The following is a 22,591-nucleotide window of genomic DNA, read 5'->3' as shown; positions in this document are numbered from 1 at the left end:
CCAGCTCACAGCGCTCCCCTTCTCACAGAAAATGCAATTTCCTGCTGACTTCTACCATACATTTGTTAAGGTTTTTCATTTTTAGTGCTTGGCAAATGGAAACCATGCTGTCAGAGCAAGCACTTTCCCCCATCCTGGGATGAGCTGCAGCAAGTCCAACCGGCTGCTTCCTGGGGACCCTGTCCCATCTTCAGCCCACCCAGGGCCTTCATACTTCAAGCATGGGGTACGTCAGCAGGTAAATAAAGAGCAAAGTTTTAACCTGCAGTTAAGCAAGAGGTGGTATGGGAGTCTCCATGCTTTGAGCAAGCAGTGACTCCTGAGGGGTGCCTCAGGTGCAAGGTCAGAGCGACGTCACTAACTCAGCACTCACAGCAGTACTGCAACACGCAGCCTTGCAGCAAAGGCCCTGCAGCCTCAGCCCTCTGACCCGCTGATCTCTGAAACATGAGCTCCTCACAATCAAAACCTTTAAGCCAGGAGATAGTCAGGCATTGCCAACTGCTCTGGAATTTAGTGTCGAGAACCACTGCTGTCTCTCCCAGGCAGAAGATGGAATGAGGGTTGGGTGGGATGGGATACCTAACCTGGCTGCTCGTCACACCCATCTATCGAATACATTTGAGCTCAATGCTGTTTGCAGGGGCCTAATAGGAGCACGGGTGCTGCTGTGACCTTTGCCAAAAAGAAAATCAAATCCTGAGCAGCACACACTTACATCAGTGTCTTCTTTACAGCGTACAAGTAGGACATGGCCCATCTCCAGAGTTCTCCTACTGACCTGTTCCAGCAGGGTCCCAGCATGGCGTGCGTTCACTGTTAACTTTAGACACCGGATGAAAGGCACGTATTTTGATTGGCTCGGATTCCACGAGGTAAAAGAATAAAGCAGAGTAAAAGGATAAAGGACAAAACCATCTCAACTTTCCGTCTCAAAAGGCTCCTTTGTTCTTAGCACAGTTCCAAACTGCTACAAACTGTCAGGGCTTCAAGGCAGTCAGCTGAAAAGAAAACAGCAAAACGTTTGCAGTTCTGTATTATTTCTTCTGCTAACCACACAGAAGGACTGTCTGCATCCAGAGAGCCAAGGGCTTTTACTCCACAGCCTGCAATGCTGATCAGCTCTGGGCTCCTGAAAACAAACCTCAGTCCCATAAAAAGATTAGACCTAATAACAGCCCAACATCAGAGCTGTTCAGTGTCAGCCTATAAGATGCTGCTTTCTACCACTTATGGCTCACATTGTCTCTTTCTCCTAGGATGTCCTCTTCTAACCGCATCAGGTGAGTGCTGTCTGAGCAGGTACAAAAGGAAAGCACAGCTAGATGCTGCCTACATGGCAGCGATTCCACTTGGACTGGATGACCTCGAGGTCTTTTCCAACCTCGGTGATACTGTGATTCCTTTCCCTCAATGTCCCAGATCCTACAGCCTGAGCTTCAGGGCTGGATCCAGAGCCCTCCAAGCCCCAGGAAGCCCTGCAGGCTGTCACGGTGATGTGGCGGCCCACTGTTGGACCATATTAACCCACTGTTGGACCATATTAACCCACTGTTGGGTTAAAATATAACAGCTCAGTCAAAGAACCAATAAACTGAATTTAAAGCCATTTCCTGTATTGTCCCTTTTATGGCAAACAGTACTGAAAATAGGCTTGACAAACCACTTCCTCCTTCACACATACCACCAAAGCTACGCATTTGCTATTTTTCCCTGCTGCAGTAGGTGTTCATTTTCTATGACAGATGATGCTGCTGGATCATATAAAAAGGGGCACAAATGAAAAGAAACATCCCCATCAAACACCCCCTGCTGCTGGCTCCCTTTACCCCATGGCCCAGGCACAGCCACCAGCAGGGCTAGCAAGTCACCCATCCCACCACACAAAGGAGAAGGGTCCTGTATTCTTTCACGTGCAGGTACCCATGACCCCACTAATCCTATCATAAAACCATAGAACGAAATGGGCCATCCAGTTCCAGCTCCTCCTGCCACCCATCAGACGAGGTGCCCAGCACTTAACCCAACCCAGCCTTGAAGGCCCCCCCCAGTCGGTCAGTGCAAGCTGCTTCCCACTCCAGGGTCTTCACCAACCCATATGAGATGTCAGAATTCTTTGGAAGTGCAAATTACGAATGCCAGGGCTAAAGCTTTTTCCTAACACGAAAGACATCCATCAGCATCTACTGAAAAGCCTCTTTTTTTTATAGATTTTATAATCGTGTGGGCTCCTGTGTGCTATTGTTTTTGTAAAGGACTCCAGGGCCAGGCAGAAAAAGCACTGCAAGATTTCAGCATGAATGGAAATAAAGGCACTTCAGGCTGGGTTTGTTCCCAGAAAGACTACTTTCAAAGCACGCTGGCCTTCAAAACAGGCTGCACGCTCAGCACTGGCACGCAGACAGCAAAACAAGTTCACTGCACTTTGGGAAGTATCTGTTTCTGTTTAAAGAGATTTCGTTCCTGCCAGAAGTTACACGCAGCGAACTACAGCGCTTTCAGTCAACTCCCTCCGCTCCTCCCCTTCCCTCTCCCCATCCAGTTCCGTATCACGTTGAAAATCATATTCAGCATTAACACTGACAACATGGCAGGGTCTCCTTTCTGCTGCTGGGCTTCTGAATTTAAGAGCACCTTCAGCAGGAAGGTAGTCATCCACGTGCACCCCCTTATGCTAACTGCCATACTCAGCTTTGTGAAGCAGATAAGTCAGGAGGTAAATTCAGCATTATGTCCTTACAGGCTGCATCTTTCTCTTGCTGTCAGAGAAAGAAACTGTATCAAAAGTAGGTTTTGTCGACCCCAAAGTCAGCTTTTCTCTGTTCATCTCCCACCTTGGCCCAAACCAGTTCTGCTCACCACACACTGAAGGAAGGTAGCAGTTAAGTGCTACATGCAGGAGAAGCTCCACGACCTTGCCCTACCAGCTCAGTATGAGGGAAGAAACCAAATGCCTAATGAGACATAAGGGTCAGAATTTAAAATTAAACAAAACAAAAACAACCCCAGCATGTCCACATCAGTGACGTACATCAGTGACAGACCCAACAAAGAACACTCACCGAGGGGCAGACAAGGGCCACGTGCCCACCAAAAGGAGCACGTTGCAGTTCCCACCTGCTCCGGTGCAAGGCCCTACATCCCAGGAACAATATTCATACACTGGTTTCACCGAGGTAAGAATGAGTCAATGACTTCACAGGGTTTATTCGAAACAAGAGAAGAAAAGGTTTTCTTTACAGATAACCACGGAATACAGCAGTATGGAAAAGGACTCAGAAGGTGTTCTCATTGACACACAGAGATTGCAGGGCTGCTGCTTCCACCATGAGGCTACATGAGAGGGAAAAGGTGCCCTGATCCCACCTGCCTGAGTTCCAGCACGGGGAGCAGAGCACATCTCCTTCCTCACTGCTGATGAAGGATGGAGGCAACGCATCTATTCGCCACGCATTCAGGAAGCACAAAGCAGCAATGGGACGGCCCTGCTTAGCTTCTAGAGAGCTGCATCTCATCCGTCCAGCTGCTACGTGGCTTTTTTGTGACTGGAGACAAGACAGAAAACAATTTGCCAATAATTACAGAGGTAGATTAGCAGAGAGTTGGAAAGAAGTACCAGCTTCCATTGAGTTCTCCCACCTGTGCCTTTCACCACCACCACCAAAACATTTCTGAACCAAACACGACACTGTACTGGAGAAGTAAATGGTCAATAAAACTTGCTTAAAATTATTAAAACAAACAACAAAAAAAACCCCACTCCACTAAAATGTCTAAAAATATCTCGCAGAAGTTCCTGAATTGTGAATTGCCTCCCTTCTCATATGCCAAAAATGCCACCCAGATGATTTAAAAGCCTTCTATTTAGAGAGGAAGTTGCCTTGCTTATTTTAATGGTAAAATCAAATACTTTGGACTAGGAGCTGAGCTTATCGGTACCCAGCTCTAACAGCGACTCCTTAAATCACTGCTCCAAAGAGCTCCACAGTGATAGGAACGAGCATTAAAGAATGTTTCTTCTTTCACAGCAGATCAGGCTTTCAGCTGTCAGAACCCCTTTGAAGCAAGCTGAACTTTATCAGCACTTGATTCGGACTCGTGCAGTCTCTGCTTAGAAAGCATCTCCCGTGATTCCCACACAGCATCATCAGTTGGGCTGAAGACAGATATCCACCAGCTGCACGAGCCCAGCCCCACAAGGAGGACATTTATTGCAGAGGCTCACGAAGACACCGTGTGGATGTACCACAATGTATTGCACTGCCTTCCAGTTTGGAGAAGCCATGCCAAAGAGCCCTAAGTGTTGCGACGCGGAAGAGCTGTCAAAACACACCAGTGCTTAGACATCACAGATACCACAACCCTGATTTTCAAAGTGCTTCAACAGTCAAGAGTCTAAATACAAGGAAAACTGATGTGCTAGCAATGTATGTTTCGGAGGCCGGGCAAGGTAACCTTCCCGTGAGTATAGATGTCCTCATCGGTGCCTTGGTTTAAATGCTTCACCAAGTTTTTCTCAAACAGGAGGGGGTGGTAAGCTCCCATGGTGCAGGCACGGTCGTGAAACTTCTGGTAGTAGTGGCAAATGTCCGTCTGCCGCTTAGAAGGGAGGAATTCATACACATCCACCTCATCGCACAGCGTCATCATGATCACAATGCCTGCGCAGGGAAAGAGACAAACATCATTGCAGCCCAGAGAGCACGTAAACCACTGCAGTGAGGTGAGCGGCCAGGCAAGAAGCACCCCACTCTAAGGGGAAGGGTTTCCTCCTTCCAAAGTTCAGTTGAAAGTGGGAGAAAACACACCAGGCTGGATGGAGCTGCTTGGTGCAGCTGCAACACGGCTGATGGACTCAACCAGAGCGAGCTGTTTACAGTGACAGCCATGCTGTAATAACATGACTGTATTCTTAGGCAATTGTCTTGCTCCTACAAGGGAATTGGTACAGGCAAGAGCAAAGCTGGCAAAGAACATGAGGTGTTTAACTGGCAGAAATCATAGAATAGCATAGGCTGAAAGGGTCCTTAAAGTCCATCAAGTTCCAGCCCTCTGCCTTGGGCTGGCTGCTCCCCACCAGCTCAGGCTGCCCAGGACCCCATCCAGCCTGGTCCTGAGCACCTTCAGGGATGGGTCGCCCACACTCCTCTGGGCAGCAGTGCCAGAGCCTCACCGCCCTCTGAGTAAAGAATTTCTCCCTGATATCAAATCTAAATGTCCTCTCTTTTAGTTTAAAGCCCTTGTCCTGTCACTATCAGACCATGTACAAAGTCAGTCTCTCTGCCGCTTATCCACTCCCAGTAACTACATATCTGCCTTGGAAAATGACATTTTGAAGAACTCTTGTAAGCTGAACATGAAGTTTAGAGGGCTGTTATCTCACCCAGCATTCCTGAAGACGGTGGGTTAGGCTGAATATGCTCCAGGGAATTCTCCTGCAGAATATCCCAGAGTTGCCATTGCATCTTTGGATTCAGGATATAAAAGGGCTGCTCCGGATGTCTAAGACGATATAACTTGTAGGCTTCAAAAAACCTGTAGTCTGGTTTTCGGTACCACTGGAAAACAAAAACAAGAGGGCAGATGGTTTTATTTGCAGCATGCTCTTTCCTACAACCAATGGCAAACAGGAAGGCTATCAGTGGGTTAACCTGCTGCTGCCAAGGGGAAAAGCTCCCGCTGGATCTCTACATGCTGCTTGCTACCCAACGTCACCAAACCTGCCCTTCAAGTCTTTGAGGGGACTTGCCTTAATGAACAGAAGGGGAAAACCTGTATCTCTTCCCTTTGGCAAAGAAGTACTATTATATAAGATTAGCTCTCTTGTATCATTTCACTCTGCAACCCCAACAGCTAGTGATGTTGAGAAGTCTCAGTGCTGCAGACCCTTGTGCCTCTCCACTCTTGAGCACAAAGCATCCCATGCTGCAGGAGTGACCACCACCTCCTCCAGCAGGCTGAGTTCATTTGCATCACAACATTCTACTTCCAGCAAAAACACTGAAAGCCATTTTGGTACCTTTTCCTATGCCAAAAATACCCCATCCTGGTTTCACCGACTTTACACGGGCTGTGCATATACCCTAATACCACTTGGAGATGTAGGACTGAGCAAAACATTTCTACTTTCTTACTGCCAGAGGGACTGCATTGCCCACAAGGGAAAATCTGACACGGAGAGGTGACATTAGCTTACATCTTTAGAGTTACCCAACCCCACCATAACACATGAGGAAGAGGTAAACAAGAATAGCCTCAAAATGAGTGGCTGTTCATATTAGGATGGAAGCTAACAGCTACACTTCAAAGCATGCACCTGATCTTATTGACTTATTTTTTGCCTCAGCCTCACCTCGTGTATTTCTGCATGGTACGGCGCTGGATCCCAGACAATCAAGATTCCAGTGTTATAAAGAGCATCTTTCAGGAAGCGCTGCTCCTCGACAGTGACCAGCTGGAATGACACAACAAACACAACACGCTGATACACACAGTCAGCAGCAGCAGTGGTGGAGCAGCAAGGTCCACTGAGCACGGCTACAGCCACCCCTGTGCTGCTCCCACAGCATGCAGGTAAGGACGTGACTCCTGCAGCCACCCATACACCGCTGGCACAGCCTCCAACAACCTGCACTAACATGGGTTTGCAGTGAAAAGCAAGCACAGGCCACAGAGGCAGGCACTGGTCTTTTGCCCTCCCTGCCCTCGGGCTTAACTCACATCAGCAGCTCTTTACAAGCTGTGCCTAAGAGAAGCACTCTCATAAAAATCAGCTCCCGTCTTCCTCATGCTCTCCATAGGCCTAATTAAGAGCTACTCCATTTACCCTGAAGTATCTAGGCCACCTCCAGCAGCAAACTGATCGTCCTTGCTAACCAGTGCACAGGGACACTGCGGCTGGCCCAGAAGCCTATTACTCGAAAAGCAAAATGGGTTTCCTCGCATCTGTTTCCAGCTCCAGAGGATTAGGCTTTCCCTTCACCACGAGCACTGCGTGGCCTCATTTCCTCGCAGCAGTGGCAGTATCTGGGTCACCTGCTGACAGCGTGCCCCAAAGCCGGAGTGCAGTGCAGCTCCTGGAGATCCAGGCAGCTGGTATGGGCTGCCCCTCAACCAGGTAAGGCTGGGATGCCATGGGGCAGAAACGGTGAGGAATGCTGGCGTATCGTTTTCGTTTTGCTGTTTCCACTGAAAGGCTGGATATCTTCCAGGATTTTTTTCCAGGGAAGAAATAAAAGCTGATGTGAAACATGTGGAAGGATGATTCAAGAGAAGCTGAGGAAGCAAAGGTGGGCCAAGCACAGCCATGTGAGCCAGCAGAGGCACGCCAGCCTCCAAAGGGCTGCCCAGAGTCACAAAAGCCCAGCTGTAAGAGCCAAGGTGGGCCTCTGGCTCCCTGATACCTTACTGCCTACCTGTTCTGTCAATAGAGAGACTGATTCTAAGTACTTAAACACCATTTAAACCGACACACAACTTACTTGTCTTGCTCAGTCTTTTGATTCTAATTAGCTGACTAGTCCATTCATTTACTAGTTAGAGTTGTTATCCAGCTAACTCATTGCTTAGCAAATATCTTGCTAGCGTAGCACTGACTCTGCTGGTACAATTACCCACCAGATCATAATGAGCTGCTCTCCAGCTAATGCAGTTTCTGCCCCGTAATCCAAACACGCTCTCTTTCAGCCATCACAACCTTACTTCACTCTGTGGATGTACCATCTCCTTTCTTCTCCCTGCAGACTCATTAATGCCAATATCAGCAAATGCAGTGATGGCAGAGCGCTTTCCAACACAGCAAAGGAGAGCTGTAAACAAGAGCTAGGAGAAAGCTCTTGGTAATCTGCTCCCTGGTCAGCTCAGCTGAAAGGAATCGTGTCCTACATAAGGACATTAGTATTCCCCCCACAGTGTCTTCAGCCCCTACTTTTGTAAGATGTGAGAGCTTTCCCAGGACAAATTGATGCTTTGCAGTAGGGACTACAGGAACACATGTCATTAAAAAAGCAGGACAGAGGAAACAGTCGAGATCTAAAAAAACAGGCAAGGGAACATTAAAGAGTTTCTCTATTTAGAACAACCACCAAGCTTGGGGATCTGCAAACCCATCCTCAGATCTGAGGATCCCAAACTTCTCTCCGGACACTATCATCACCCCGTTCCTTCTTAAACGCGAACAAGACACCCCATTGTACAGTTAAAGTCTACAGCTTGTGAACAAACTTCACAACTGGGTACTGTTCCCAAATCTCGTTGCTTATGTTTGTTCAAGAAAATGTATTAAAAGAGCTATTTAGCAACTCAGGGCCACTGGCCACCCACGCCAAAGGGACAGCAATGAATACAGACTGATAGATCAGATACAGAGAATCCCGCTTCTTTCATTTGAGGACTGGACTGAGGATGGATCAATGGCAAGAGCTAAAACAAGAGCTGCCACGGGGAACAGCAGCAGTGCTCACACTTAACACTTAGCCCAAAACTAGAGCAGCCACACGGCGCTGTTGGTGCTATCCTACAACATGCAGTCATGGCGTTACCCTCATCTCTGTGCAAATAACCCAGGTCACATACATATTTTCACTGACAAACAACTTTGTATCGCAGGAAGAGCGGCAATTGGCATTTTCTTCAGAGCAAGATTTCTCAAGTGATAATGCCTATCTGCCATCATAAAGCACACAGAAGGAAGATAAAATACAGAGAGGTCAAACGGGGCAGAGGAAGGATGTGAGCTGCCAGATGTGGCTGCCAAAAAAAGACTGGCTGAGCAAGGACAAACCGTCCCACATCTGAGTGCTGATTGAACACAGGGGAACTGAGAGGAGCAAGCTGCAGAGCAGAGCACAGCAGGGTGCAAATGCTCCTAAGTGCATTTCTTGGGCATTTCTTTTCAGCCATTTAACAACGCTACTAATACGTTGTACACATTATCTCTGAGCAGAAAAGAAGCACAGCCTCCAGCATGTGCTAATTTAAATGCAGGAGCCTCAGAAGGTATCTGAGCAATGGGAAGGAGGTTTGCCCGTGTCCCTGTTAGGAGGAAGGCCATTCCCCACCATTCAGCTGGATTTACCCAGGCTGGATGTGGCTCTGGGCAGCTTGATCTGGTGGCTGGCAAACCTGCACACGGCAGGGAGTTGAAACTAGATGATCATTATGGTCCTTTTCAACCCAGGCCATCCTATGATGATTTTATGATTCAGCTCCCAAGCAGAGGAGAGACATGCAGCTGTGCCATGCCTGGTCTGTTTGAACTTCCATCACACCCACCTGGGAGTTAACAAGACGAATCGTTGTTTTTTGCCCCACGTCTTCTTGAAATCCCTTGACAGGAGCCCCATTAAACCGCAAGACGGCATCATGGCTGTCTGAAAGCAGAACAGAGCAAAAGCAGTGAGCAAACAGCTGGCTTTGGAGCTATGGAGACTTGCCACGTAACCACAAGTATCAGCCCAGCAGGAATGGTGGGGATGGGCTGACGGTTGGACTTGATAACCTTGAAGGTCATCTGCAACCTTGATAATTCTATCTAATTATATTCTATAATTCTAACACCAAGCGTTATTACAGCCCCAAATGCACACTTACAAATGGTGTTTGATGAACTCATTGTGGCATCCTGTCAATGTGGCATCCTGTCAATCCTGTCCCAATGGTTGTGTCGTGCCCAGCATTTCCTCCTTTTGGTTTTTCACTGGTAACTCACAGATTTTGTTATCACCAAGAACTCATCAAGGCCAACGCTGCCCATTAAACAGGATCTTTCCCTCAGCAGTCAAAACCATGCAGAATTATTAGCAGAGACGCCTGCTTGAGCTAAAAAGGTTCCAGTTTGTGACTCAGACACAAGAACTGCTAACTGGGATGGCAGCAGGGTTAATGGTATTTGCCCAGGGCATGTTACACGGTGACCCTTCCAGAATTCATCCAGTGTGATCTGGAACAGACTGATGCTTCAGCCTAAGGGACAGGCTAGGAGACTGCAGGCACAGAGACACTGCTCTGCACACCTGGCACGCTCTCCATTCTGCAGCAGCAGAGGCACAGCCCATCCATCACTTGGCTGCTCGCATCCCAGATCCAGCCTTTGCATGCTGGATTACAACGTGCTGTGACAGTCCCATCACAGGAGTCAGCACAGACACTGCTGAAAACAAGCCAGCTGGGTGACAGCAGAGCATCAAACAAGAGATCAGGTCACTTCTGAGAAAGCTCCAGCCCATAAAGGTTCTCAAAGTCAGGTCTGCCTTCCTAGTTCTGGACCTCCCTGACCTCAAATGCTCATCAGGAGGCTAAAACAATTACATCAACCAACTGCCAACAAGCAATTTGTATCAGTGCTTCCCTGGTTAATGCTGCTGCCACCCTTCTCATCACATCCTTCAAGGCATTTCAACACAGCTCATGCTGTTCATCCTCACCCAGGACCTGCCCTGAAGGGCACCCACTAGGGACAGCCTCTGGGCACACGGCAACACAAACCCTCACCTCCCTACAGCAGCCTGCCACCGCAGCTGAAAGGTTTCCTTCAGTTGTTCCTGAATAATGTATTAAAGGGTTATCTGTCTACTTGTTTCAGAGGATGGAGGCTACTTCCAGCTTAGTACAGGCCAAAGGGACCTGATCAAGCTGATAACTTACAAACACACTGAAGTACTGAAGCCTGCAAGTCATTTCTACAGGAGAGACCCATCATATATGCTACTCCTGCAGCGAGTGCAGTGTGAATCTTCACAGAGGCCCAAACAATGAGCAGTGAACAAAGTGGGACTGCAGCCACAGGAGAATTTTCCACCAAGCACAAAACCCAGAGCTGAAGTCAGGATAGACCCTGGATGCTGCTTCCTCAAAGAGACAACATCCTTTAGTATCCAGACTCCTTTACAACCCATAGTACAAGACCGATGCTTCAGTGTTTGTTACCCTTTGCACTGACTTCAGATCAATAGGAGCAAATAAGACTTAACAAAGTATCACCAAACTCCATACAACAAACTGAGCCCTCCGAAGTCTGTCCTGTCCTGTGGCTGTAGCACAGCACAGACCTCTTTTGGGGGCCACTCACACTCAGCTGCCCCGTGGGCTCAGTGAGGCACTGCCGCTGCTGGATGATCACAAGCAAGAATGAGAGTCAGAGGAGACCTGTGAAGGCTGCCCAGTGCCAGCCCTGTGCTCAGCGCTGGGTCATCTAAAAGCAGATTGCTCACGGCTGTGGTCAGTGGTTTGTTTTTTCCCCTTTTGTGCTTTGGTTGTGTTGGGGATTTTGTTTTGCTGTTTTTGTTACTTCCTTCTCTGCAAGAGTCTTTCCGAATAAAACAAAGTTTCTGACTGTTGAGCGGGCGGTGAGCACATAAGCATTACTCAGCCCACCCCACACCCTCTCAAGAAACAAACACTTGAGGTGCCAAACCTCTTCCCGGTATTCAGTTATTAGCTCTGCTTTCTGGTGAGGTCAACACAGTCATGAAAGTTTAAAGGACTCGCTATAAAAGAGAAGTCACATCCTCTCGACTCCTTTGCATTCCCCCTTGGGGCTTACCCATTTGGCTGAGTATTTTTTACTTACTGTTTTTCCTTCTGAGGAAGAGCTGTCTTACACCACAATCAAATCTTTGCAAGATTCCAGAGTTAAGACTGCAGCTGTTTTCTATCACAATCCATTTCTGAGAAACTGCTGCTGCCATCAGTGGTTGCTCATGGGAGCAGGCATGCCCGAGTCCTAACACTCACAGGCACTGTCATCTACAGCACCATACAGCCTATGGTGTGCAGTGTACACACTCAGTGAAGAGCATCTCATCAATATTCCCATCTCCTCCTGGGCTGCACTGTTACCATCACAGCACTGCAAGGATAGTTTTCAGCTTATTTTCAATACCTCTGTGGCTCCAGCAGAGCAAGAGCGTGACTCTAGGTCTCTTCTGTTCAGTGCAAGTTACACAGAATCACAGAATGATGGGTTGGAAGGGACCTCAAGGATCATGAAGCTCAAACCCCCCTGCCTGGCAGGGCCACCAAACTTCCAGATTTACTAGATCAGGTTGCCCAGGGCCCCATCCAACCTGGCCTTGAACACCTCCAAGGATGGGGCATCCACAACCTCCCTGGGCAGCCTGTTCCAGGACCTCACCACTCTCCTAGTAAAGAACTTCCCCCTAACATCCAACTTAAATCTACCCTCTTTCAGCATAAATCCACTTAAGTTATACAACAGTATTGCTTGACTTAACCCTAGTAGAAAAATACCAACCTATCTCTGGTCCCAAGTGAGATGATTTCAGAGAGCCCGCTGAGGACACAACAGCACAGCGACCCAGGTGGCCCACTGTTTCATTGAGGCTTTTCTCTGGCAGGTAGTGCTGCCATTCCGAGGAATTAAATGGGCCGTCTGATCCCCGTATCATGGTCACGTTCACCCTGTCCCGCAGCTGGCACAGCAGCTTCTCTGGGCTGAGTTTAGCAGCATTCATCTTCCCATTGTAAGTCACGTTGTACTTGTTCATGGACAGGTAGTTCCTCCTGACCTTCTGCAGCCTGGGTATGAGGTTTCTGGATGTGCTGTCCTTATCCCATACCTTCACATGGTCTGCTGCTTTCCTTGACTTCTCCACTGCTCCAGAGGTGATGCCTTTTACTTTGTTTTGGTTGTTGGGCAAAGCTTTAGGGATCTGACCCACATCACCAGCAGCTTCATGGAAGAGTCCCTGTGATTTAAGCAGGTTCCATTTCACCAAAGTCCTGTGAACCTGTGTATCATCGTTCTTGAAAGGAACATAGTAGCTTCCTCTTGTCTCTTTCCACAGGCAAACTGTCAGAGCTATCAGTATCACCACAAGAACACACATCAATTTTTTCAGCACGTTGATGTGAACCATAGTGTACGTCGCATCCACATGGGATACAGTGAGCACAGGGCAGGAAGCTGGTCCTGGGGGAGAGGAACATCACGGTCAAGGGGTGTGCATATGAACACATACATTTAAAATCACAGGCAGCAGTGTGAGGCAAAGGGTGGGGAGAGGGAGTACATGGACAATTTTAACACCTCAGCCCATTTAAAGAGTTCAAAAGTCCACCACCTCAAATGTCAAACAAATAGACTTGAAGGAGCTATTAATCATCATGTGCTGTGTAGCAGTGACTTGGGGCCGCTGTCGTTGAAGCAACTCTTAAGACAGCTAGAAGCACACCAGCAGGAGTATAGGTCTCCCTTTTGCTTTCCTTTGCCTCCCATCCCAGCGAGCCAATATGCAAATGCCACCAGCAGCATTTCCAGAACTGAGCTGTCACTTCATCGCAAGCCTGAGCACTAACAAAGCACATAACAAGGCACATAACCGTGCTGAAAAAAAAAACCTGAATTTATGAGCACCAGGAGTTTCATCAATTGACATCTAGCAACTACACAGGGAACTACTGCAAACCCTCAGTGGGCTGAGCGTGCTCCTGGTGAGAAACCAGCTGCTGGGAGCCAATTAAGCCACAGCATGGCTGTGCTCAAAAACACTCTTCGATAAATGTCATTCAAGGTATGCTCACCTTACAGGTAGTAAAGCCAGATGCTGTTGTACAGCACTGCCCATCCCCTTAAGCAGCACCTTTTGTGAGCAGTCACCTCCAGCTCCCACCGGCTGTGCTCTAAGATGGGAGTGCTCCACCATCAGATGGCCTTCAGCTGACTTTGTCTTCATGTCTTTTCTACAAAGCCGCCTTCCCCAGTTAAACAGTTTTACATGAGCCACCTCCCAGTGCACCTCGGGAGATCATTATCTCCCCTATCAACAACTCCCTCTGCAGACAGCTTGCTGACAGTAAGCTGTGCTGAGCTGTGACATATCAGAAGCCACCAACTACCAACGTCCTACCTGTTGGACAAAGCAGTGGTGGCTCTTGCACTCAAGTCATTTTTGGCTGCTGGCAGATTTTTGTCCAGGATTTAAGGCAGGATATCCCAAAACACAACAGCTGCATGAGGCGCTGAAGAGTTCAAGAAACACCTGCAAAAAATAAATAAGAAATAAATAAGGAGAAATAAAATGATCATGGAAGAATCTCGTGGTCTGGGAATGAACATGTAATTCCTCAGGTAAGTGCAGCCGTCCCATCAAAGCTGTTATCCCAGCACGAAGGGTCAGCAGCAGAAACATTAACAACACATCAGCTTTGTAAAAGCATATGAGTCCATGCACTCAGTGAAGTGAAAACCCCAGTGCTGATGGTTCATGCGTGCAGTGAGCATTGCTAAGAGAAAACGAGATTAAAAACCTTCTCACAAGAAAACGTCTTGCTAATTGATCTTTAGCAATTGAGGTGCTCCTCCTCAGACACAAAGGCAGACAATTCCCGGCCTTTCTGAAGCAAGGGAGAGAAAGTAGTATGAAAAAAATCACTTTACAACGTATTACTTTATGCACAGGCCCTCACAAAATACTGTCTAGACAAAGCTGTTTTTTTTTAACCTCACAGCTTCATTCTAACCAAGGAAACGCAGCAAGAGAAGGCGAGATCTCACAGGGTGATATGCTCCGAGAAGTAGCTTGCTTCTGCAGAACACTGAGTCAGGACAATGCCGTGTAAGCTAAATTACAAATGCTACAGTACGTAGCGTTAGATTCTATGTATCCTAATGCTGACTGCTCCAATTTTAACCCTGTTAAGAAACTGAGAAACTGTGATTTCTCACAGAGCAGCCCACAGTTAGAGGGCATCCCTTCTACCCCCCCCTACAGACAGCAGTGCTTTCAGAATCTGTACATACAGAGAAACAGAACCCCCCCAAATGGAGCTGCACGGAACCAACCAGCTCAGAGCAAAGCTCACAGACTCCTCCTGCCTCCCTTCCAGCACACTGGGCAGACTCCTAGCCAGACTTCATTCACTCTATGCTTCTTGTCACAAGGTGAGGGGCTGACTTCCAGGAACCTTCAGGCTTCCAGATGTAGGCAATAGCAGCACGTCTCAGCACTGCCAGCTCACGTTCCCCACAGTGAGGGGTACCCAGGGGAGCCTAAAAATTTACCTTCCATGCTTCACAAAATGCAATCCCCACCCTGATAACTGTGCACACCGCTGCAGTGCTGACAGTGATTTTGCTTTGACTTGTAAGCAAAGAGGCAGGTTGTTTTTTTGCTGAGGGGGAAGGCAGCTTGTTCTCCAGGCTTAACTGCCTGCTCTGGCATCCTGGAGGCTTTCATCCCTGCAGGGAGCTGCAGCCTGGACTGGCACAGAAGCCCAGCTCAGTGTGCTGGTGCCTGCTGAGTGGTACAAAACAGCTGCCCCAGCCGGGTAGAGGAGGACAACTGGCAATCTGCATTTCCATGACCCACAGCAGATTTACCCTAGAAATGCTTACCACAGCAGCCCCACTGTGTTAGACAAAATAGCCTGGCAAGCTCTTATCTGTTTTCTACAGTGATCAGTAAAAAGTTTAGGGAACAGCCCAAGGGGATGCCCCAGCACGCAAGTTCCAGCCACGCAACCCTGCAGCACCCAAACCCATTCACCTACATCCTTTGGGGCCACACTCCAAGACCCCAGCTCTGTGCTGCCTGCAGTGACTTCAGGCCATGTTGCAAATGGGGCTGACTCAAAGCTGTCCCGTGGTAATAAACCAAAGCAACAGAGCTTTATGCCATCTCTGCTAATGCAGACATCCCTGGCTGTTGTGCTACCCAGTTGCCCAGGACTGCTGGCTCTCTGTGGTTTTCCAGTTTTCCCTCTGGTCCCAGCAGCCCTCAGGATACACGCTTTGCCATTCCTCTCCTCCTCACATCAGTTACTGCAGTAGAACAACAGATACGTGGGAGTGATATTAGCTTGTGGGAGCCCTGCAGTGTTGTGGAATCTGACTGCCTTCCTTCCTACCTGCCAGGCAGTTTCTAATCCAGCACAGGAACTTTCTTACCCCACGACAGCTCAGAGTTTTCCCAAGGCTCTCACCAAGCACTTGAAAACTCAAGCACGCTGCTTCCTTTTCAATGGGCTCGCTGACTTCTTAAAACAAGAAGAAAGGCAAAAGGATCTGAAATGTGATCCTCTTCTACAAACAGAGGATGAGATGGAGGTGCAGAGCAGGAATTTCTCCACTCGAAATAAAGCGATACTCCCAAGGAAACTGAAAAGGTGGATAAAGAAAGGATTGAAGAAGTTATCTCAAATTCTCATCTGCTCTTAAAATCTCCTGTTCCTGTCCTGGGGAAAGAGATTATTAAGAGTATAGCTGTTAATAAGCTGTGATTGAGTCATTTTATAATGGAAGAACCCATATTTTTCATAGACTCATCAGGCGAAAGCTGATACTACATTAATTAAAGCGAACACTCTGTTCCTCCAGAGCTGTTTCAGAAGTTTTCTCTGACGCTCAGTCCAAGCTGGCCTGTTAATTCAGCTGCATGTATTTCCGTTTCATAATTAGATAAACAGAATAGACTCACTTCCAGCAATTCCTTGCTTCTTCTCAAAACATCGCTGCACTGTGAAAATACAACAGCTGTTGAGCCATACACTGAAGTCAGCGCTGCCAAAGTCAACAAACGCAACCAAAGATTAAAAAGAAAAGTGAAGAACGAGCAGAAGAATGCTCAGATGACACATGAAGGAGCCACACAAGTCTGGGAGCAGGCTGGGAATACTGTGCTTATCTCAGCTAGGCACACACCTTGCTTGGTGCAGCAGGACACACAGTGCCTCCATGAGCACAGGCACTGGGACAAGCTCTTGGCTGCTGGGACCAGCATTGCTGCACAACACTGCTTCCTATACTGGATACGGCTGCCCACCTGATATTCCTCACTCACAGTAAGGGGGCAAGGAAGGGAACTGTTCTGGCCTCAGTGCCTGTGGGTAAAGCAAGGCTCTGACTTCACATCTCCACTCAGATGCCTTCTCCTGGGAAACTGCTTCCAGGTATGTCCTGGTGCTCACTCTGGGCTGGGAGAAGCTTTCAGAGCTCGGCATAGAGCAGAAGTCAGCTCACAGCAGGCACGCACCCATGGGAGTGTGCTGCGAGCAGTGCTGCCATCGATGACTTTTCCAACAGTAAAGCCTGACCACAGTATGAGGTGTGGAAAACACTGCTGGTAACAAACCTTTACAACTCCCAAAACTGCACGTTTCAAGATCAAATTCAAAAGAGAGAAAGAAAGTGGGTAATGCTGTGCAATAACCACTGGTTCCCAAGAGCGTGGCTTTGGCCAAATCTGGAACCCTCTGACATCACAACTTCACCAGTGAAGCTTCCATCATCAGACAGCATTACCATAACCCTTCTCCAACTGAACACATCCCGCTGAGCTACAAAGACAAGGGTTTGAGCGCTCATTTAGGACTATTTACTTTACATTAGGCCTTCAAATTAAACAGCAACGCTTGCTCATTTTCTCCACCAACGCGTTCCTCTAGGGCGTTCATCTTTCAAAATGAGAGGGCAGCACTTGTTTATTTTAAATTAGCAGCATGTGGCAGGCCAACACTTTCTGCCTCTGCAAATATCCCCACGCACCAAGACACCTAACCAGCATTCCACAGCCCCAGGACAATAAACATGCTTTGTGCCAAGTGCTGCCCCTCGGGGTATAGCTTGCATGACGCCAGCCTCTTGCAGGTGGGTGTGATATCTCTCCATCTCTTCCAGGACCACGCAGTCACTCTTTACAACTTGCTCAGAGCAGAACCTAATTCAATTCAAACAAAGGGATTGGAAGGAGCGTGCAGAATCGCACATCTACTGTTTCTGGGCCTGGCCCAGTGGCAAATTTGGTTCTTTGCTTCCCATGCAGAGCTCGTCACCCCAGGGCAGTGCTCCTCACCACTGCTCCCCCATGATGACACCCATCACAGCCCACCAGAACATGTCATTTTCAGAGAATGAGCAAAAAGAAGTTATAGTACACGAATTTCTATTACTTCTCAGGCCAAAGATCAGCAAATAAGTCAGAATATTTCCTTTCAATGCAAAGAACCTGAACGTAGGAAAAGAAATTTCCCCAGGAAGCTGCTACCAGTGAACACAAGCTATTAGGGAAACCTGCGTCCAGGTTACGTGTCAGGGAGGAGCTGCTGTAACAGACAGTGTCACGGGTTAACCATGACAGACAGCCAGGAATCCATATAGCAAAACATACCAAATGTTGTCCACTGTCGAAGCAGCAGCCAGGTTCTCGGAAGCCAAAATATTTGCAGTAGCAGATGTCAAACATGCGCCGTGCCAAGGCAAGTTGGCGAGTCACGTCCTCACGCAGCAAGCTCGTGGTGTATCTGCCTTTGGATGTGAACACCAGCAAGCACAGCTCTAGCTTGGCTTTAACCCCACACCAACATTTCAAAGACGAAACGTGGGCCGATAGCGTTATAATGAACAGAAACACTTAGCATAAATCTAAGCATCTACATATACTTAAAGACATTTCAAGAGCTTAAACGCTCCTCCCCCCCTGCACCCAAAGTTTCACATATGTATTTATAAAATCAGAAAACACTACTGAAAGTTTCCTGTAGAAGGCTTTGCCTGAAACCATCTTGCTGTTTTCTCAGCATCCCCACAAGCACGAGGGAAAGCAAACACATTAGAGTGCTGCCCATCCAGAACTGATGGCTGCACCCCTGCTGAGAGCCCAGCAGCTGCCATGCCATGCACTGCACAGAAACCCACCCAGCAAACGTTTCCCTTTGCTTCTTCTCTCTTCACAAACCACGGCAGCAGCCCAGTGGAAGGATCGTGAAGTTATGGGACATGACACAAAGTGATCTGAAGTGCAACCAAGTAGTTAAGGAAGGAAGATACAGTTGCTGGAGAGAAGAAAACACTGTGCTTGTGCAGCTGAAGTTAAAAGGCAACAAAGGACACTGCAGGTTTTAGCCTCCCTTTTTCCTGGAGTGGAGCACAGAGAGCACCACGACAGCCAACCTCAGCACAAATGTGGTTTTTATCAAAGCCAGGTAGCGACTTCCAGGCGTGGAGGAAGAGCTTTAGACAGATCAATCCAACAGAAACATGGGTTGCTCCCTGAAGCAACAAAGGAGGCCCAGACATTCCTGCATCCCTCTGCACAGCGCTGGCTCAGCACTGGGTTCAGCACAGAGTGTTGTTGCAGGCTGACAGCTCTCATGTGACTCAGAGCTCTCAGAGACAGGGAAGGCATCCACCCATACCCAGGAGAGCCAGGAGGATGGATGGGGCACCAAAGGAAGCTTTAGCCAAAGCCTGACTCCTTCACAGCCAGATAAGAATGCAGGTCCCAAGAGCAGGCTGCACAAACACACAGCACTCTTCCTTCCCCTTGGTGCCACCTGGCCATGAAGAAGCCAGACTTCTTCTTTCTGCACGGAAACTTCCCCCAGAGATAGAAGTCAGGCACCTTTTGTGAGCAGGATGTTCAGTGCTACCAGTTACGACACTCACTTCGCTCCTCACCCCCGCCTTGCTTTCTGAGCAAACTGCCAACAACACAGCACCTCTCCTGCTAGTAACAGCTGGAGGAACAGCCGCTGTTAGCCTGAGGTGAGTGCACACACAGCAGCATTTATGTGCACTTTGTGCCCCGAAAGAAACCCGTGTTCATAGCAATTTCTACTTCTGTAACATCACAGATCAGTTCAGTTTAAATACAGTGTTAACCTCTTGCCCTACCACTGGTTTTGTCCTTAGGTTAGCCATCTCACTGCACTGCCAGGACCGACTGCATCTTCTTCACTGAGTGGATCCTAAAGGGAAGCAAGCACACAAAAACAGACATGCAGCACAAGGAGCGGCTCTTCCTTACACTCCTGTTGGCATCCTATGCCATGAACTGCAGTCAGCCAAGTCGCTGGAGCACTGCAGGACATGAGGCCATCCTGGAGAGCTCCTCCTTGCTTTCCAATCATCTTGAACCTGTTTGATTTGAAACTGCTTCCCTGCAGGAACCCAAGCCTGAGAATCCACGCAATTACTTAAAGTAGTATATCCATGACCCAAACGGGGGTCAAAGCACTTCACCGAGGCTTCTCCCATCCCTAAGAAAGGAAAATGAAACTCAGCATCAAACACTCAACATTCAGACAAACCAGACTTTCACAAACCACAGAGAAGGTGCAGAACACTGCAAAGCTCACCTCCCAGACTGGGCAGCAAACACTATCTACAGTTATCTCTGTCAACAAAACGCCTTAATAGGTCGCACAGATCAGCAAACATGCTAAAACCATTTCAGAAGCAGACATCTACGCTTATCTGAAGATGAGGAACACGAATCATCTTCACCTGCATGCAAAATCCAATCGAGCTCCAATCAATAGCACGACAGGCTACCACAGCTGCTACAGCTCACAGGAAGTCTGCAGGGTCTGACACGGTGCCTGGCTGCTTTCAGGCAAGAGCTGCTGTTTTCACATAGCTGTCATCTCACACCCAGCAACTTCCCACACGGTTCTCGAGCCTGCAAGGCAGATCTCATGACACCTCCAGCCTCCGTCCAACCGATCTGAAGCAAGGCAGATTCTCCCTGTTGCTTAACATTTGAGCTCAGCTCAAAAGTGGAAAGCATTGGGCTTAAAGTTCACCCAACTTCAAACAAGGCTGACTTTGATCTAGCTCAGACCAAGCTTTGGGTTAAAGTTACTCATTTATTTTATTTAAACAAACCTGCCTCCTTTTACTCAGTTTTAAGGGGCAGCCCCTACCCCCATTTCCCAGCTAAAGACAGGAAGCTAGAAGGTATGGAAAGAGCAGGCGTTCAGGCCCATAGTGCAGCCACCTATACCTGTGCTGCCTCCCAGGCTAAGGGGCACCGAGTGGGCTGAAGGAAGCAGCCCAAGTGCTCACTTGCTTTCTAGCAAGAACTACTTTCTAGCAAGTGGTCATCATGGGGCCCTCCTGGCAAATCTCTGCCATAGGACTGACTTCCAAGAAAACCTAAAGTCAACTCTAAACAGACTGCGGCAGTTCGGGTATGAGCACAAGCAAGTTGAGCATACAGGTGCACAGCTGCCTCCTTTGCCATATCATTTACCTGAGCTCCTCTCTTCTCTACCATCCCACAGCCTTCCTTCCCATCCTTGGCCAATCACACCCTAAGGCCCTCATTGTCTCCTCTCTTATAGAGGAAGTTGCACCGTTGCAACAGAAGAGCTGACAAAAGCTACTGAAAAGCCAGAGTCCTCTACAACTAATTTGAGATCATTCATTTGCATTTCCGTGACCTTTTGTTTTTCCCCACCTCCACAACTGAGGTCAATTCAGCTAAGTTTCTTCTGCTTACACTGAAATGTGTGTATATCCCTGTATAGGATGTATTACAAATACATATACTTACGTACTTATCTTCTTATATCCCCACTGATTACTGAAGTAGAAAAGAATGCATTCAGGATACAAAAAGAAATTGATGCAACTGTGATAAAGGCTTTTTAAATAGCTGACCAGCACGCATAGGGACCACAACGGTATGTCATCAAGGGAAATGACTACTACAAGTCATCTTCTCCAACTTCTTTTTCCTCTTTCTGAAGCGTTAAATATAGAAGTAGCCAGTTAAACAACATCATTAGTTTAGTGAATACCCTCTGAAGTCTGAGCGATTATTTCTTCCCAAAGTACAGCAGTAACGTTATCAGCCTGTCCCAGTTTTTAATGTTCTTTTCACCTTGAGCCCTGTGTGAAGTCTCAACTTAGTTGAGACCCCTATTCCCTTTCCAATGGGCTCTAAAAGCTCACCTAACACCAGAGTTCATGCACACCAGTACAAGCAAAGCACAACACGGTGCTCCTTCCTCAGTTGCTCCAAAACCTCACATCCTTCAGAGCTCAGCATAGAGATCATACAGTGCTTGGCACACACATCCTGCAAGGATCATCATCATCCTGGAAGCATCAGATCAAGCTGGCCTTCTTCAGACCACAGACACCTCTGGGTTTTCTTACCTACTCCCGGCCAGTTTGCCCACAGAGAAGACATGAGATCTCTGCAGGGTACAGCCAGCAGATCTGACAGCTCAGAGGTGTATGACAGAAGGAAGCTGGAAGGAAGTTTCCCATGTGCTTACCTTCAGGCATTGGGTCCCCTGTGCCCTTTGTCAGGGCTCTGCTGTCTCCCAGAGATGAAAGCATAGCATTCAGCACTATCTAACCGAATGTGCTCCAGCAACCAGCTTCAAGTGTGACCTGCACGGAACCAGGCACCTTTCTAACATGCCTGCACCTCCAGCATTCTCCTTCCTGGGATAACTTTCCCAAGCTCCTTCACTCTCCTTCCAGCATTGGCTTTGTACAAAGGAATGCTGACGTGATGGGCAGCTACCCTCCTGCCTCAGTGAGATCTTTACATCCACCTCCAGGCCTCCTCCTTTCCTCCATGAACATCCCCTTTTGGAAAGTCCTTTTCTCATCTGTTTTTTTTGGTCAGCTTTTCTCCCATCTCCCCCAGACCCTCAGCATGCAGTGCCTGTTCTGTGCTCCCGCTCACCAAGATGCTGTGCATTTCAGAGCTGACGTACAAGTCCCATAGGATGCTTCAAGTCAGAAGGAACGCCTGAGGTGGTCACTTTTATCCCCAGGAGCTGGCAAGTAGCTATAGCAACTGCATCTGGAAACCTGAAAAGAAGGCAAGCCAGC

At 48.1% G+C, this 22,591-nt stretch overlaps 1 protein-coding gene across 8 annotated transcripts in view; it reads right to left on the bottom strand.

The window, feature by feature from the left end:
• Positions 1–3,191: 3,191 nt before the first annotated feature.
• Positions 3,192–22,591, bottom strand: part of ST6GAL1 (ST6 beta-galactoside alpha-2,6-sialyltransferase 1) — a 29,972-nt gene continuing 10,572 nt past the window's right edge. For all 8 annotated transcript variants that reach the window (XM_072344772.1, XM_072344773.1, XM_072344775.1 and 5 more), the window contains 6 exons: positions 13,869–14,000; positions 12,254–12,931; positions 9,274–9,371; positions 6,353–6,454; positions 5,384–5,558; positions 3,192–4,661 (listed from right to left, as the gene is read on the bottom strand). In XM_072344772.1, the coding sequence (XP_072200873.1) occupies positions 4,420–4,661; positions 5,384–5,558; positions 6,353–6,454; positions 9,274–9,371; positions 12,254–12,878 (1,242 nt within the window). In that variant the 5' untranslated portion in view covers positions 12,879–12,931; positions 13,869–14,000 and the 3' untranslated portion in view covers positions 3,192–4,419. The remainder of the gene's footprint in view (positions 4,662–5,383; positions 5,559–6,352; positions 6,455–9,273; positions 9,372–12,253; positions 12,932–13,868; positions 14,001–22,591) is intronic.

This window comes from Excalfactoria chinensis, chromosome 9, assembly GCF_039878825.1.
Source record: "Excalfactoria chinensis isolate bCotChi1 chromosome 9, bCotChi1.hap2, whole genome shotgun sequence".
Taxonomy (NCBI): domain Eukaryota; kingdom Metazoa; phylum Chordata; class Aves; order Galliformes; family Phasianidae; genus Excalfactoria; species Excalfactoria chinensis.
Note: the sequence above shows the minus strand (reverse complement) of the source record. Positions and strands in the feature narration are given on the sequence as shown.